Here is a 17,501-nt window from a genome sequence, read left to right on the forward strand (position 1 = left end):
TCACAGGTGCCCTGCGGGGGTGTCACACCCATGGGCAGGAGCACCCAGCCCAGGACTGCAAGTCCTCAGCCCAGCCAGTCCCATCACATAGGGCTGGTCTAAGTGCAGTGATGAGACACAAGGACTTGCCATAGTCACAGGCTTCACTAACTGAGGAGCAGCTCATGTCCTCCCTGTCTTTCAGATTGCAAGCTGCTGATCCCCCCCTTCCACATGGTCCCTGATACAACGAGGTTTCCCCCCTGCTCCTAGCATCTGTGTTCTACCCTTCCAGTAACTGAAGTAAAAAACCAGCAAAGATTCCTCAGGATTATAATAGAGAATTTTAAGAGCGTTGTCAGCTACCTACCTTTGTATTTTTCCATACATTAAATATTAACTACCCAGCCAACGTAATGCAAAATTTAAAAGGCCCTCAATTCAAGCGGTTACGTCCCAGTAAATCAGGAAATCCCAGCAAACTCCCAAATTTCTCACCCACTGTCACGTTTGAAGAGCGAGCAGCCATTTCAGTATTTCACAATTGGTCTCTAAGACCCTTTGACAGCCTTTCGAGTTCACAATAACCCCTATACCACAGCTGGAAGCACTGGCATCCTCTGCCCTGCCCGCTGGTGCTAAGGGACGTCCACCCTGTCCCTCCCCTTCTATCCCGTGCAGAGCGGGTCCTCCCCATGGGCTGTCTCTGCCTGGGCATCGCTGCTCCCACATTGGAAGGAGAGGGGAGTTTCTCCACACCCCTGCGTGCTGGGGGCCATACAGCGTATGGAGATGTTCTCTCAGCTCCCTCGCCCTGTCTCTATTTTCTGGCAGGTTCACAAGGGTCAGCCACAGCCTTGCACTGGAAAACCAGAGGTGAGTGAACCGAGCCCATCCCAGCACTCATTTGGCCGTCTTACAGATGGCTGCTCTTCAGACAGGCTCTTTTTCTCTTGCACATAAAAAGTGAAGGTGATTCTCCATCAAAATCAATAGAGGAGGTTAATTAAATACCTCTGCTCAACAGCTCATCAAAACCTCCTCCTCGAGCTCAGTGTGTGTGAGCGATCTTTGCCTGCCTTGCCCAGACCAGCCCCTTTGATTTACAGAGGGGCTCAGGGACACCACGCAGCAATTCAGCTCTTCTGATTACCAAGGGCTACACAAGCATCATTTCAACAGATCTTAAGCTCCATAAAACAGCTACAATTTGTTCCTAGCCCAAAGCTATTTGCCCTGCACAGGTGTTTTTTCTTCTCTCATCAGAAAACAGCCTGGTAAAATGTGATTTGACTTTTGGGGTGCCATGCGTGACCGCACAAGCCCTTTCTGGCCTGGTCCTCGCTCTCCTGAGCCCCCTGGCACAGGGAAGGGGCAGGGAGATGGGAGCAGCCGTCCTGATGTGGGCTGAGGAATCCCAGGGGCTGGAGGCTGCGGGGAACACGACGCCTCTGAGAGCAAATACCCCGGCTCCCAGCAGCTACTTTTCCAGTTAAAGCAGCTGATAGCCCCAGGAACACTGCGAACGGGGGAATTCAATGAAGATGCATTGTGAAAAGCACAATTTTTGAGCTTGCGTAGTTCCTTCTGGGTAATAAATGTAAGTATTTTATTCTGTAATAAAAACTAGATTTGCTTGAGGCTTCTGTAACAATAACTTGAAGATAGCTTAGCTGCTCCGCTTCCCCAGTGCTGTGTCCTGGCAGCTTTTCACCTCTTCTCTATGTCTGCTGAGATGACATTGGCCACCAGCAGGTCCCTCTAGAAGAACTCAGCATGTCCTTTCTGTTCAAGAGCGTGTCCTGCTGCAGCCATGCAAAGCGCTGAAGTCGTGTTGCACGGTACAACTCACCCTGGAAGTTCCAGGCCACTGAGCGTGTGACATTGGCAACACTGTCCCTCGGTGTCCCTTTGCTGCCTGCCGAACAGCCCACGTTTGTCTTGTACCCATGTGTGTGCGGAGGGGACGTGCTCCTGTCTTCTTGCTGTGAAGTCAGAATCAACAGTGCGAATTGCAGGTCTCAAAGCATCTCTTCTTAAAACATCCATCCTTACAGATTTTAATTTAGTAAACCAAGAAAGACCAGTTCAATTCTGCAAGAAATAGACTAAAACAAGGGTTTCCCTGTGGAAAAGGATTAATTAGGATAGGAACAAGCACAAACAAGCAGCGATGTCTGGGGAACCATCCCAGGAGCTTCAGTGGTTTGCTTTACAAGCCGTTGCAGTGCAATCTGAGACCAAATCTCCCAACCATTTGCTCCATCAGGAGAAACGCGATGCTCCAGCCCTACTACGGACCAAAGCACATTTTTGGGGGGAATGATTTTGTAGATGCAAGCAAATCCACTGGCCTGCTCACAGTGTTCAGGGTTACATGCAGTCTTTCCAGACCCCAAAGGAGCACCCCCAATAAAGAGGAGGGGGCTGTTTCTGCACTGAGCAGCTGCAAAGCTGCTGCCTGGGGGAGATGCACTTTCCAGCCAGTGCCCTGCAGGAGGGCACATAGAAATGTCAGCAATTACAGGCAAAGCAAGCCCGAGTCATTCAGTTCCTCCCTGCCAGGTACCACCAGGCTTACCAAAGGCACTGGGAAGTCCTGCTTGGCTCTCAGAGAGAAACAGGTCTGCCCAGGTCTGGAATAAAGAGTCATCAAATCAGCTGCCATCACCTCCTCCCTGCTTCAAATGTAACTGGTCTGCCAGGGAAAAAGCTGCACGGGGCAGCAGCTCTTGGTGCTGTGAGGGGACACCGGGGCTGCTCCGAGCCAAGCAGGTTGTGCAGAGCAGCTCCGGCCCTTGGGGAATGGTGGCACAAACACAGCGTCCCCTGAACGCCCCCCTGAGCACCTCCTGCCCCTGAACGCCCACCCAAGTGTCTCCTGTCCCTAAACGCCCACCCGAGCACCTCCCGCCCCCGAACGCCTACCCAAGTGCCTCCTGCGCCTGAATGCCCCCCCAAGTGTCCCCTGAATGCCCACCTGAGCACCTCCTGCCCAGCTGGGCAGTGTGCAGGTCCACTGGGTCACCACTGTTTGTGCTGGGACCCTAAACTCCAACAGGACTCTTTTTTTCCAGTAGCTAAATGTTGCACCAATGCACTTTATAGTCACAGCCACGATGCTGAGTCACTCAGAGCATCTTCCCTTCGGTTCTCATTCATTATGTTGCCGTCAAGAAACACCAACCCTCTGCCCAGACCCTGAGCTTCGTTCTGCAGAAATAAAAGCACAGCGTTGCGTGTACTTGAGCTGATGAGTCCATTAGCTATATTTAGTTCCCATCTACCCAAGGATTCGCAAGAAAATGGATGAATGTGCAAACTTAATTGCAAGTTACATCCTATAGATTCTGACAGTTATGTTTTCCCTTGAAATATGCCTCCAGGATGCAGCTCTCTTTGAGCGTATCTGGTGTTTAGTTACTCGAAAGGACTTCACAGCACGCTGGAGCCCCCCCAAGCGCCCTCAGACTCTCAGCGTCGAAGCTGCAGTCTCACAGCTGCAGGGTTGACGTACAGCAATTGTGTTTTCCCATGCAACTCTTCCTAGCAGCTCCTCATCCCAAGGGACTAGTCCATACATCAGCTGGGTTAAAGAGCAGCACAGTAACCACTCTCAACAAACCGCCAGAGAAGTGGGAGAAGGTCGCCAGCTGATGGAAGGTGAGCCCTTGCTGTTTTACTCAATTTTCAGTTTATATTGAGCCCTGACATCCCTTTCTGGCTGCGACATCCCAGGGCGGTATCTTTCCTTGTTAAACCCTGGGATTTGTGGGTCTTTCAACTCTAATTCAGAAGAGGTCAACAGGAGGAAAGTAAATCTAAACCGAAGCAGCAGTCAATTCAGAAGAGCTGCCTTCGAAACCTACCTGCTCAACCCACCCGGGTTATTCCACATTCTGTTACTTGTAACTCGGCCAAAATTAAAACTGCTCAGGTTGGAATTTTCCACATAATTTATTGATCTCTAGTAGGAATCAAAGGCTGCTTCGGGAAAATTAGCTGTTTTCAATAAGCAGATTGGGGAAAGCACACAACATTAACAGCAATGAGTTGTTACTGGAGAACAAAAAAGGGCTTCATCTGACATTTGCAGGTTGCACCTCGCTGAAGATTAACAAGGGAGAGAAACTAGAATTTCACAAGAAAACCTTAATGTTAGCATTTCATGTAAGTCAGTTGCTTGATTTTGCAATCCAAGTATCCTTCTAATATAACAAACAGTGAAATTACACTAACCACACTAACAGAACGAAACCAGCACCACAGCGGAGTCAGGAACCTGGGGGCTCTCCCATTATATTGCACCAATAAATAATTTCCACAGCTTGGGACTCTTCCTTATCTATGGTATAAACCCCAATATTTAATTAATAAGATGAGCATGAACTTCTGAAAGCATCTATCCAGTTCACTGAGGAGTAAATATAAATGTAACAGATGGTTTTGCTGTGTAATCACACACCGGAGACACGAAGGCATTCAGTGAATTTGTATGTGATGATCTCTTCCCCAAGGTGAGGGACTTGAGCTGGATGTGTTAGCACCCCATCCCATCTCAGGAGCGTGCGGGAGGGAGAACCACGCTCCGCAGCACCCCGGTACCGACCCTGCGTGGCTGCCCAGCACAGTCCCGCTCCCCACGGCGCCCTGCAGCGCTCGGCCGCCCTCCTCCCTTCTAGAAACCCCTCTTGGAGGTGTCTGCATTGAGGAATCTGCTGTACTTCAGTTGCTGGACGGTACCAATGCCCCATCACTGCTATTCGGTCTGTCCCTGGTGCAGCAGGTTCCTGCCTGGCACACAGTGCGTGGCCACCGAGCCTCTGCTGTCTCCTGGTGCTCATTGCAATGGGATGGCAGTGGGGTCACCCCGCAGGGAACAGCCCGTTGGGGGAAAAAACCAGGGTAGATCACAAAAATAGCAAAGCTTTCCTTCGGAAAACAACAAGCAGTCCCTGTGCAGTGAGCTGACGTGATGCTCTGCCTGGGTTTGTCCCCGTCGCTGTCCTAGCTCTGCCCCTTGCTCAAGCTGTAATTGTTCCCTCCTACCCCGGCCAAAGCTGCAGCAGGTTAAACGTTTCCCACTCTCGATAGGGGATTTTTTCTTTCAGTCCAGCCTGTCCGAGGATTTTCACTGAGCTACACGAGTGTGTGAAGCCCACACACTGAAGCTCTGAGTGGAGCAGGACCAGCAAACTGTTACTAGCGGGTCTCCTGGCCTCACCCGTTGCACACACCAGGGTTCACATTGCCGTAGAACGGGACCCATTTCCGACCTTCTGAACTCCAACAGGCGGCAGTGAGGAGGAAGCAAAGCCCAATTGCTTTTGTGTTACAGGAGGAAGGACAGAGAGGGGCTATAGGATAAAACTGGTTCTATATTTAAGGCCTGCATCGGGTTGTTATGGCAACAGGAATTCCAGCCACCATCGCGGGCTCCTCCGAACGCCTCCCCGCCATCCTCTGCGGAGCCCAGCTCTGCAGCTCTCACCAACCTCCTGCCCAACACTCGGGACGAAGGGGAGGGGAAAAACACAACTCATCTTTCCATATTACCCAAAAAGTGAAAATCAAGTGAGAACAGCTTAATAAATATGCCTACAGACACAAGCACTGAAAGCCAAGTCTCAGGGTGAAATGGCTCAGACCCTCTCAGTTCATGGAGCCCACCAGCATGACAAAACCCACCTGGTGTGTCCCCAGGGGGGACAACCCCATGGCTCCTGATGCGGGCCGGGTGTTCACAAGGTGCATCCTGGTGGGATGGGAACGCGCCCCTCCTGGCACACCAACCGCTGCTCCTTCCAACCGGTGGAAGTCTGCATTTCATCCATGCATTCAGCCATCTGTGTACTTATATGGTCTACATCTCCACTGTGCCCAAATCTCAAGGGCCACCAGGACATTGTTTGCTTTGTTTTGCAGCTATCGTGCTGGAATTCATCAACAGAAATGCTGTATGTGAGACACACGAAATAAACCTTCCCTTCCCCACTACTAAAGCCTCAGCTGCATCCAAGTTTGGTCACTGTTCATCAAGGAGAGGCCCCAGCTGGCAAAAGCCCAGAGGACAGCAATAGGAGTGACCAGAGATGCAGAAAACAGCCTCTGAGGAGAGATGGAGGGAAATGGGTCCATTAACTCGTGAAAACGGAAGGCGGAGCGGAGATGGGTTAAGAGTTTTCCGTTCACAAAAAGGTTCCTGTAGAAGAAAGCAATGATTTGCTTTCCGTATCCGCTGAGAATCAGACAAAAAATAATAGGATGTGAGAATTCGGATGCCTGTTGGAAAAGACTTTTGAAGCAGAAGTGCAGTAAAACCCTGGGGTAGAGTGAATGGGGAGGGTGGAGAGTGGAAACATGATTAAGACTTTCAAGAAAAAGGTGCTTAAGCATCTGTCAGGGATGGTCTAGACATATTGATCTTGGGTAGGTACAGGAGGGCGGGTTAATGTATGTCTCCATGTCCCTTCCTGCCAAATACAGCTGTGATTTTCTATGAATACCCCACATATGCATTACGGTTACACACTGACCTTACACAGGCCTCCGCAGCCATTTACAGCAATCAGAGTCGTCTTGATTGCGATGGCTGGAATTGGGTCTGATATTTCAGAAGGCAGCTAAAGCCTTCAGTGTCACCCCCGGAGCCACCGCCCTTTGCACACTCAGCAGCTTTAGTCTCACCCTCTCATGGCCAGACCAGCCTGGAGGCTCCTTGTCCCCAGCAGCAGCATTCACAGGGCCCTCTGCTCCACTTCCTCCCAGCTGATGTCCTTTTACCCTAAATTATTATAGCAAAACCTGTTATTAATCTGTCAAACACAACCCAGCACTTAAAAATGGCTGTAATGCAATAACGCTTCCCCTGTAGCCTATCAATGCCTGGTTTCCTAACCTGCTTCTGCTGAGGTCTTGCCTGTTCTAGAAATAACAGGAATATAATAATCTGGAATAACTTTGCAGTTCTAATTCTGAATGGGAAGGGAAAAAAACTCAATCAAAACTCCAAAGTTTGCTCCTACCCACCTCTATCAAAACCCTTCTGCTCCCTATAAAAATTGGATCCAAACTGCCCTCAACGTGCAACCAGGTCTTCCAGGTGTGTGACCCGGCCCGAGGGGACACAGGCTGGGGCACAGTGCAAAACTGCTCATCAAACCTGTGCCGCGATGCCACCAACCAGGGCTGAGCTGCCCCAGCGGCACCGCGCGCTCGCACTGCGCGGCGGGCACAGGCAGCGAGCTGTGCACCAAAAAGGTCAGTTTACGGGTTAGATAAACCAGGAACGATGCAAGCTGCACCAGAGGGAGACTCTACAACCACTGAGAGGAAAACAGAGCTGATGCTCCAACAGTTGTACAAACCTCTTTACCTTTGCACCCACACCAGCTCCATGTGCAGCGACAACTGCGCACGGGGCAACGGCTGCGAACAACGGGCGCAGGGCAGCACCCGGACCCCTGCACACAGTCTCCTGAGCTGTCCATATGTTTTCTTTTCTGGTAAACTCAACTCTAGGAAAGTAAAGCTCAGGGTTATTGGTAACCAAAATATGCAGAAGAGACGCACCAGCCCAGAACAGCCGTGTCATCCCGTGACCCCCGGCTACATCCACGTATCGGCTTTGCAGCTCGTCCTCTGCTTTTAGCGACTTCTCCCAATTCACCTTGAAGCACTGCCACGGCTGCAGGATAATTCAGGAGACACAGGAGAAGCCAAAAAAACCACAGGGCCCACATTGCCCTAAAAATAAACACCCGAGAGGAGTCAGAGTCATTAAAACAGTGAGTAGAAGAACTGGAACCAACAGTCCCCATAAAGCACAGAGAGCAAACACAGGTCAGTGTCAGCACCACCATGGTGACAAACGCCACCACGTACTACAGTGGGCTGTGAAACAGTCTCTTCACAGCAAAAACATGATTATTGCGACATAAGACTGAGAGGAATGCAGGCCATCAGCAGCACAGTGAACTATCAGATAGGTCAGTGTTAGGTATTTTTGTTCTTATTAATAAATAAATAAATAAAATCGTGATGATTAAGTGCAAGCAAAACAGTGCTGTTATCAATACAGAGTGTCTATGCAGTACATTAAACCCAAGTAATTTAAAGAGCAGCGTATATCAAATAAATAATTCATTCTCTTTTGGTAAGCACAATGCCACTTCAGCTGCCTAAATTTTCAAGGAGAGGGTTGCTTTTTAATTAAAATGGAGGCATTTACAAATGCACGTGGACCTTTAATTATTTATGTTCGAAGCGAGCTGACTTGGTTGTGCATTAGAAAGGAAAAAGCTGCTTTCGTTTTTCTGTAGATTACACCCAGCAAACTGCCAGGGCTGTGAATCAGCCCAGCAAGTGCGTCTTGCGACGAGAGCGAGTTTTGTCCCCCCTGCAGCACAGAGCCATCGGGGAAGGTGACAAACGGAGCGCTGGAGAGCCGACCCAAGGCAGAATCAATGTGCCTCGGTGCCTGCCTTTAAGCAGGTTCTCCCAGGGCAATTAGGGATATTAAAGGCGGACGACCGGAGTGCAGAGGACTTCAAAGGGTTTAATTGCTTTCTTCCTAACAGCACTGCAGACAACAGCCCTCTGCCTCCTTCCCAGAGCTCCGGCTCAACAGCAGTCTCAGCTGCTTTGTGGGGTCTGGGTCTGGCGAGGGCACACAGCGGGAACATCGGCCTCGGTGCGAGCACTAACTTCAACAAAACACATTTCAGCCCAAAATAAAGCTCTACCGCTAGCCACCCTCAGGAAGTAAATCAAAAGCACCCAACACGTTATTTTGAATTCCCCGGATTCTTACCCTAAGCTGCTGAGTCTTGAGAGCCCGACTGCGGACTGTGAACCCCTCACTGACACCACGGGCTGCTGCAAGGCACCGGTCTGCGTGCTGGGTTACTCTGCCCCAGCCTGCTTCTCCAGCTCACGGCAGCTGCAGATCTTTTACATGGGTTTTGTGTGTCTCAAAGCACAGAAATTACAGCAGTTCGATGAAAATTAAAGGAATGTTTGGGTTTAAACAGCCTGCTGGCCGCAACCCAGCAAGGTGAAAGCATAGGAGGGTTTTGCAGCCGAGATGCTGTGCTGACGACCAGCGGCTGCTCAGAGGGGCTGCAGCTGAACCTGGTGCACTGAGCATCAAGAGAGCACCATATCCGCCTCTGGCCAGCCGAGCAGATCTGCCTGCATGGAGCAGAGCTGTGGCATCTCCGCTTTGCCCCAGAATCCTCTGGGAAGCTCCTGGCTGCTTTGCTGCTCTGGCTTTTCAGACAGAGCTTTCCAGAGATGCTCTCTGATGCTGGCAACCTCCTTCTCCGCTGCACGGAAACAGAAGCAGATATTCAGTTCCTAACACAAAAGCCTTACTGCAGCAGGAATTTGGCTAGGAATACAAAGCGTTGCTGCAGCCACTTTGCACCAGATTTGCCCAGTTTATGTATCTGCAGTTTAGACACCAAACCTGGACCGACGTGGCCATGCACGCCAGGAGCAGCCGCAGCCCTCAGCCCTGCAGAGCTGTGTCCCTGGGGCTGTGGTACGGAGGGCAGAGGCTCCAGCTCCACCTGGGCCATCTGTTGCCACTCCAGGCTCCTTCACAGAGGGGCAGCTCTGGGCAGAGAGGGGAACGAGGCAGCAGGCAAACTCCCACCAGCGGGAAGAAGGAGGATTTCGCAGTCCACCCGCACACCGCTCTGCCTTAGAAAAGCTGCTAATGTTTAAAATATGTGTTCGACCACATCGGTCCCACCGACAATGATGTCTGAGAGCCATGTCCCCATCAGAGCCCGCGCTCAGAGGCTCCCTCCTCCTCCCCGGGCCACAGCTCTGCTCTGTGCCGCACAACACACCGCACCGGGGAAGGGGCAGCACGATTTGATCCCAGTCGCTTCCAACACGCTGCAGAAACCCCTCCAGAGTGGCAGAGGCAGCGGGGTGTCCCGGGGCCGGGCCGGCTCCTGCCACCAGATGGGGCTTGGGGACCGCGCTCCGCGCCGCCGCGTCCCCGACTCCAGCGCTCGGAGGTGGGGGACTGGGCTTCCCCCCCTCCTCCCCGGCCCGACGTGCCCGCCCCGCTCCTGGCAGCTCAGCCGTGCGCTCCGGGTACCCCCGAGCGGCTGGTGGGCTCAGCGGGGGGCAGAACATCTCCCGAGCCCCACTCGGAGCAGCTCAGGGCCCCCTGAGCCCCCTCTTGCACCCCCATGCCCTCAGCCCCATCAGCATCCTGTCCAGAGCACTGACCTGAGGCAAGGGGACAAGGTTGGGCTTTTACAAGGCTCTGCGCCAACGCCACTTCCCCTCCGGGCAGGATGGGACCTGTGGGGCACAGCTCCTCATCAAGGTGGAAGCACTAATTGCTCTCCGCTGCTCAGCACCTATTTTGGGTTGCACTGAAGCACCTGCTTTATTTACAACCTGTTGAAATACAGGCTGCAGCTGGGAGTGGGGGCTGCTTTGCTCCCCTTCACTGCAGGTTGGTTTGGGGTTGAGCTGCATCTCTGCAGTTTCTTTTTGTCAATACCTCCTCCCCGGGTCTGACTATCAGGGGTTTGGCCAGGAGGCCGGGGCAGCAGATCCGGCCACCGTGTGCACACGGTAGCTGGGGGTGCAGCCCCATTCTGCAGGGCATGTGGTTGCTTTCCTCGGGATTAAACGCCTCCAGCAGCGACGCAGAGAGCGGCTCTCAGTGAGGCAGGAAGCCTGACCTGTGTTCACGTAACCCTCTCGCTCCTGCAAGGCAATAGCCCCGAGATCCACCCACACCTGGTGCCAGCAGGATTACTGGGCGTTGAGCTGCTGCAGACCCCAGTCCTGGCTTGTTTCAGCCCCCTCTGCATGGGCTCTAAACCCGAACAGAAATAAGCTCTGTTAAAGAAAACGTATTCCGCGTCCCCTCTGCCCTGGGGCCTGGCTCCCGAGGCTGTGCCATCCTCAGGCCCTTCAGTCACCTATGAGAAGTTTCCAGTCACAGAAGCAGCTCTGAATTATAAATGAATTTGCTTTATCAAGTGAAGGTCTCAGCTCAGGCTCAGGGATTAGGTCTCAGCCGTGGGCTAAAGACACTGTTGTTGATAACAAAGCCCCCGGCACTCACGTACCCTGTGATGGATCCCGGCCCATCAGCCCGATAACACAATTAGCTGCTTTAATGCAATCAGAGGGGGAGCAGTACTGGGATGAGAGTGGGGCAGGAGCCTGGGTGCCTGGGAGCGATTCCTGGCAGCACAAGGACGGCTGCATCACCCCCATCCCTGCTCCTCCGCCTGTCTCACGGGATAATGCAAACTGCAGCAGGGCTGAGATGTGGCCGCATGGACCGTGTGGAGGCTGCTGGATTTACTCGGATGCTCCTGGGCCGACACCTCCCCAGGGAGAGCAGGGGAAGGAGAACTTGCTTGGTCCCACCGACAGGTCACAGGGCACCGTCACAGCTCACATTGGCCCCGCAGCAAAGCACTTATCACAAGGTTTTACAGCCGAGGAAGCATTCCTGTTCACTGGGAACCCGCCACACCAGTGAACAGGTAGTCCCGGTGTTGCGGCTGGTTGTGCAAGAGAGTGCCGAATGTGTCACTGCATACGTTGCCTTCAGAAACTGCCCTGCTGTCCCTGGGGCTAGAGACGGTGCTTAAGGAGCTGATTTCTCAACTGGGTGTCCAGGCACCCCGTAGTTCTCCCCAGCTGACCAGCCCTGCCTGTTCGGCCCCTCCGCATACTTGCGAGTCTTCCAGAGGAAACGGGTTTCTTGGGAAGTCGTGTCCAGCAGGATTTACTGAGGGCAGGGGTTTCTTGGGAAGTCGTGTCCGGCAGGATTTACTGAGGGCAGCTGCCTGAGAACCGGAGTTAACTCTCTGACTCGCTGTTCCTGTTCATTTCTCCTCTTGCCTCTTGACTACCAAGAGCCCTTCTTAAATAACAGTCAATATTGTCCTATTGCTCACTCAGGGGAAGAATAAATATCCGGGGACACCCTGTCCTTCCCATGGGGATCGTGCCCAGAGCAGCAAACCTGGGGGCTCCAGGAGCCAGCAGGACCCTCTTGCCGTGCCTGGTGACACCTTGCCCCCTGGGGGGGGAAAGGCCAACCCAAAACCCACAGGGTGTCAGCAGGAAGGTCCAGGGTGGATGGGGACCCACAGCGCTACCTCCCAACCCACCCGCTCCCAGGACGGAATCAGTGATTCAAAAAGGACAGAAAAACGCTGCAACTAGAAACTTTCAACCCAAAAATGTCGACCTAGTGCTGGAGGAGCCCCTGAAGCCCTACTGAGATTTCACCAGGGCTACAACTTCATGAAGGAGCCCGGCTAAAACCATGGGAAGTACCAATGCCACATGCCAGCAGCAGGGCTGTGCCAGCAGCCACCGGACAGACAGCCTGGCCCTGCCACGCCAGGACAGACGCTATCAGCGCTCACCAGCCCTGTTCACGTTCGTGACTAACCCATCTCCATCGGCCTGGCCAGCGGGCCACATCATCCTCACAGCCTTGTCTTTAGTTACACGGATGAAGCCACTCCAGGACTGGTGCCTATGAAGAGCCGTCTCTGGCAGGACAAGGTTACACTGCACAAACCTTTGTGGGGGGAAAAGTCATTATGTTTTCTGTGGTATTTATCAGATGTTCAGAACAAACCTGATTTCTAGAGCAGGTGCTCCGGAGTGGAAGGGGTAGACGCAGAGCATCTTCAGCCTCACACTTCCACCTCGTGGCCATGGCAGCACAGGGACCAGTGGCCCTGCCTCTCCCAGCCCACAGGGACTGCCCTAAAAACGCGTGTGAGACCGCTGCCCCGCTCCAGCTCAGCCTTCCCGGCAGCTCCCAGCCAGTGCTGGCCATCCTAGACTGATTGTGCCACACAGAGGTGAAGTGGGGAAAGAATTGGAAGGAAACATCCTGCTTTGGTGGCCTTTTTTTTGGTTTTGGGGTGGTTTTTTTGTGTGTGTGTGTTTGTTTGCCTGTTGTGCTTTTTTTTCTTCTTCTTTTTAACACACTCTGCACGCAAGCTGGAGGATTCTGCAGCAGAAGGCTGAGCTATTTCCCTGCCTGAGCAGGCAGCGCTGTCCCGCAGGCGTGGGCTGCTCCGGAGCAAAGGCGGGCTCAAAGGCGGGCTCAAAGCCGGGCTCAAAGCCGGGCTCAAAGGCGGGCTCTGCAGCTGCTGGCGGCCGCGGTGGTCGTGCCGAGCTGCGCTGCCTCGCTGTCCCTTGCTGCGCTGCCTCGCTGTCCCTCGCAGGCTCCTTCTCCTCGGTGCCTCGCAGCTCAGCCCATGCAAAAGGGGCTTTGCTGCCTGCTCTTCATTTTACAGCTGGCCCTGGTGAGGAGAACCACACACACCCCTGGAGGCTTCCCTGCCCTTCTTGCTACAGGAGCAACCCCCGATTTCTGCATGTGCATGCAGCCCCTGCCCAGCTGAGGCGGCGGGACGCAATGAACCCCGCACGGTACCTGTGAAGGGACGCGCCATGGGGATCCCCCAAACCGCAGCCAGGGCCTCGCACCAGCACCGCGCCAGGAGCCAGAGGGGCTCCTGCCCTCGCAGGGAGCCCAGGACACGGTCCCCGGGGGGCGGCAGCGGCAGGAGGAACCTGTCACCCCGCAGGCTCCAGCCGAGCGCCGTGGGTGGGAGGAAGCTTCCCAGAAGACAGCGAGCTAAATAAAGGGAAGGCCTGGAATAACCCAGGGCTGCCAGCTATTTATTCTAGCGTGCCTGCACACTGCGGAGCAGGGGAGAGATTGTTAGAGCTGCTGCGAGGAAGCTCGTCTGGCTGCCTGGGTTTGTTGCTGAAAAAATCTAATTATCAGCTTTCCCCACCAGCACCCCTGAGCGCCGCATCACCTTCTGCCAAATCTCTCTCTAAACCTGCCTCCCGCGAGGCAGCCAGCGCCCCGGCAGTGCCGCAATGGAACAGATGCTTGGAAGAAAGGGTTTAGGATATTGAGAGCCTGGGGAGCATCCCCGTCCTGTGCTCAGCTCACTCCAGCCCACGTGAGAAAGTTCTAAGCAGGCTTTAGCACCCCCTTCTCCACATCAGCTCCCATAGGCACTCACCCCGCTGAGCTTACACATCCCACCTCCCGTGAGAAAAAGCGCACCCTGACCTCCTATAAAAGAAGAGCAACCACTGCAACCTTTGTTCTTGAGTATGTATTTTTTACTGAAAAAAATCATTCATAAATTAACAAATACAAAAATGTACAAACACATGGGTAAATAAATGTAATGACACAAAGGATTGCTTTTGCTGAGAAGTGTGTGTGTGTTTTAAAACACTAAGTCTTCAGTGCAAAAATGTCCCCCTGGCACCTCTTAAAAACATAACAGTAAGCCCAAAAGCCATGATGATGGGAAGCTACTCTGGAGTGTGAAGCCACTCCTGGCGGCGAGCGACGCGAAGCACGTGGCTGCTGCTCGGATGGTACCTTCCTTCGAGAACTTCACAAGCAATGAACTGTCAATAAATAGAGTTGCAAATAAAACCCACATGGCTCATTCAAAAGAAAAAGAAACCCAAAGCTCAGCATGGAGCAGGACCTGCCCTCCCGCAGGGCCGACCAACCGCGTTGACAGAGTGGCCTTGTTGAATTTCAGCTGCCAGAATATGTACAAGTTCTCCTTAATACGAGAATTTTTACACCATAACAGCACATGCGCTTGACAGTATGTTTTTAACAGTTACATTTACTATACAGTATTTGACATAGCAGGGAAGATTAACAGTGCACATTTTCAGATATTCCACATTTTAGAAAGGGGAAAAAAAAAATTGGAGGTGATTAGAACAAAGGAAGGATGAAGGGGGATGCTGCGGGGGATGGACCCTTCCGTGCCAACCACAGAGCGCATTTCTGAGCAAAGGTAGCGGCTCTTTGTTCGACACAAGGTGCGATGGGGGCCAGGTACACGTCGAAGGCCGAGGATCCCGGCTAAGGAGTTTCACACCTGCTCACACACACATGCACGATGCCCGGGGCAGTGAGCTCGGACTGGGTGAGATACATTCCTTGTTTGAAGCACCATTAAACGAAGACAGATTTCTAGCAAGGTCTCAAGATGAACGAAGAGAGGGGCAGGGAAATGCGGGTTCAGCATCTGAAAAGGGTCCACATGAATTAGAGATCCGAGATTCAGAAGCAAAAGTCTTTATTGCTATATGTGCTGTAAAAAGCAAATCCTCACCTCTGCCTATAAATAACCAGTTCGAATCCCCTCGGGAAGCGAGTTTAAAGCACATGTAAGTTCCAAGACTTTAAACCTAAGCTACAAACTTATCAGCGCCTCTCAAGGGCAGGCTCGCTGTCCTCTCATACCGGCCGATAAGATCTGCACAACAAGAACTCGTGTTGTCTAAACTAACGTTTTCTGGAGACAGGTTAGGAATGCCCTGGGCAGTCACACCCACAACAGATGCGTATGGGGATCATACGTCCACGGAACCGAGAAAACAATGTAAACTAGGATAAGTTAAGGAAACCGAAGGCAAACAACACAATAAAAAGAAAGTTAAAGCACTTTGGAGGTTAAGTACCCACCATTATGTATAAACACAAATTAAAAAGCAACCCCCAACGTATTTACTTTTAAGTCAGAGAGGTCCAGTAGCAGCGAGGGTGGGTGCGGAGCGGACTGGGTGCCCGTGGGGAGAACGGGACCCAGGCTGCCCCGGCACCAGACGGGAGAAGGGACGGGGCGCTCCAGTCGGGACAGGGCACCGGTCCAAGCCCTCCGGTTCCCAGCCCTCACGTTGATTCACGGGTCCTTCATTTCCCGCACTCACCTGCGACAACCTCCCCACCAGCTGGGCTTGTGCAAGGGCCACCAGGTGCCTGCAGCTCCGACTGACAGCACCTCAGCGCGCGGTTGGATTCACACAATACGTGCAACATCAAACCAGCTCCCCAGCCGTACCGTCACACTGCAGGAGTGACCGCAGGGGGCTGCTGGTCCGGGGCTGCTGGTCCGGGGGCTGCGCTTCCCGCCGCAGTGTGGATGAGAGCTCCGGAGCACCTGTCGAGCTCACATTTGCCATCAGTAACACAGAGAGCAACAGGCAAGCTTTGGGGTTCATGTGCACATCATGTGGCAAAACGTGACAGAAAGAGGAGTTTTTCCTTAAATATTCCCATCTCCTCACTCTCCCTGGAAAAGTCCCCTCTGTGGTTTCTGGATGAGTGATGACAGGGCTGTATTTCTCATCCACTACATTGGGAAGTTCAGGGCCCCACGCCACAAACATTTCTGCCTATGCACAACTTAAATCGTACCAGCAGCCTCACTGGTTTAAAAGGGAACACCTTGCACAAGTACAGTGACGCACACACAAGTGTCGACAGAATTCAGGACTAAGATGAGTGACCGTATGTAAACCTCTAGCTTGGATTTGAGCCGTAAGAGAAAAATAAAAAGGGGCAATTTACACAGCATATTTACACTTACACTTCTTTAAGAAGCGATTCTGTTATATATACTTCAAGCAGGTCATTTAAAAAACCGCACAGACATAGAAGAATGGTATCAGAAGTCATTTGATCTGCCCCCAGGGCGGCTGCTGAGCGAATTGCTCCCAGCGTCTGCTGGGGAGAAGCCGGAGTCCCTCGGCTGAGCCGGCTCCTGGGGCACAAAGCACATCTGAGACGAGTCCCGGTGCTGGAGGTTGCTGGAGCAGGAATGTGGAGACAAGGAGACGAGAGCAGCAGGTCGAACCGTTGTCCTGAAACCCAGAAAGCAAGTGGCAGAGAAAAGAAAGAGGCTGCTGAGCTCGCTGCACGAGTATCGGGCTGGATTGGTACAGCTGGGGCAATTTGTGCGTGCGCTTTCAGCCTTCTTCTCCAAAATACTGTGATCCTTCATTAGCCAAAGTGTTGCTTGTCCTTGACAACCCTTAGAAAAGACAGTCTAGCGTGGTGCTTTCTTGGTGAAGGGCAGAGCAAAGTTATTTTCTCCTCTTAATATTCGGTCACCAGAGCCAGCTCCGGTGTCAGGTTAACAGTGATGTTCTTATACAAGGCGTCATACGTGACGTTTGGAAAGTAGTTCAAGTTATTGAGGCCATCCAGGGCTTGCCTTTCTTTGGACTTCCTCAGCAAGGCATACCTGTGCAACGAGAACCAGAGTCACTTCCACGCGCCCCTCCGAGCCCCACAACGTCCTCCCAGCGCCACTACAACACCTGCAAAACAGTCGCTCCCAGCAGCAGCTGCTGAACAACACGCTTCTGAGCCCTTAAATAGAGATAACTGTCACATTTTCTGGATTCTATATCATGAAATATCCCAAAGTTTAGAAAATTACAGTCCATCACTTGAAGAAGTGCAAAATGCAAGCCCCCGTCTGTCAAAACAACCTGTAGCTCCTACCCCAAACCTGCAGGTCCCATTGGGGACTGAGCTCGGGGGTCCTGCCAAGCCCTCACCAGCCAAAACATCCTGGGGAAAAGCAGCTGAACTGGACTATGAACAAGAGCAGAACTAAATGGTTTTAGTCCAAGGGATGATGTTGAGGAAGTAAAACTAGAAT

The 17,501-nt window shown here is 52.6% G+C and overlaps 1 protein-coding gene across 1 annotated transcript in view; it reads right to left on the reverse strand.

Annotated features, from left to right (window-relative positions):
- Positions 1 to 15,822: 15,822 nt before the first annotated feature.
- The window catches only part of B4GALT5 (beta-1,4-galactosyltransferase 5), a 32,519-nt gene continuing 30,840 nt past the window's right edge, over positions 15,823 to 17,501 (reverse strand). Inside the window, exon 9 of the mRNA XM_065850038.2 lies at positions 15,823 to 17,078. Within this exon, the coding sequence (XP_065706110.1) occupies positions 16,931 to 17,078 (148 nt within the window). The 3' untranslated portion in view covers positions 15,823 to 16,930. The remainder of the gene's footprint in view (positions 17,079 to 17,501) is intronic.

Source organism: Patagioenas fasciata, chromosome 16, assembly GCF_037038585.1.
Source record: "Patagioenas fasciata isolate bPatFas1 chromosome 16, bPatFas1.hap1, whole genome shotgun sequence".
Classification (NCBI taxonomy): Eukaryota; Metazoa; Chordata; class Aves; order Columbiformes; family Columbidae; genus Patagioenas; species Patagioenas fasciata.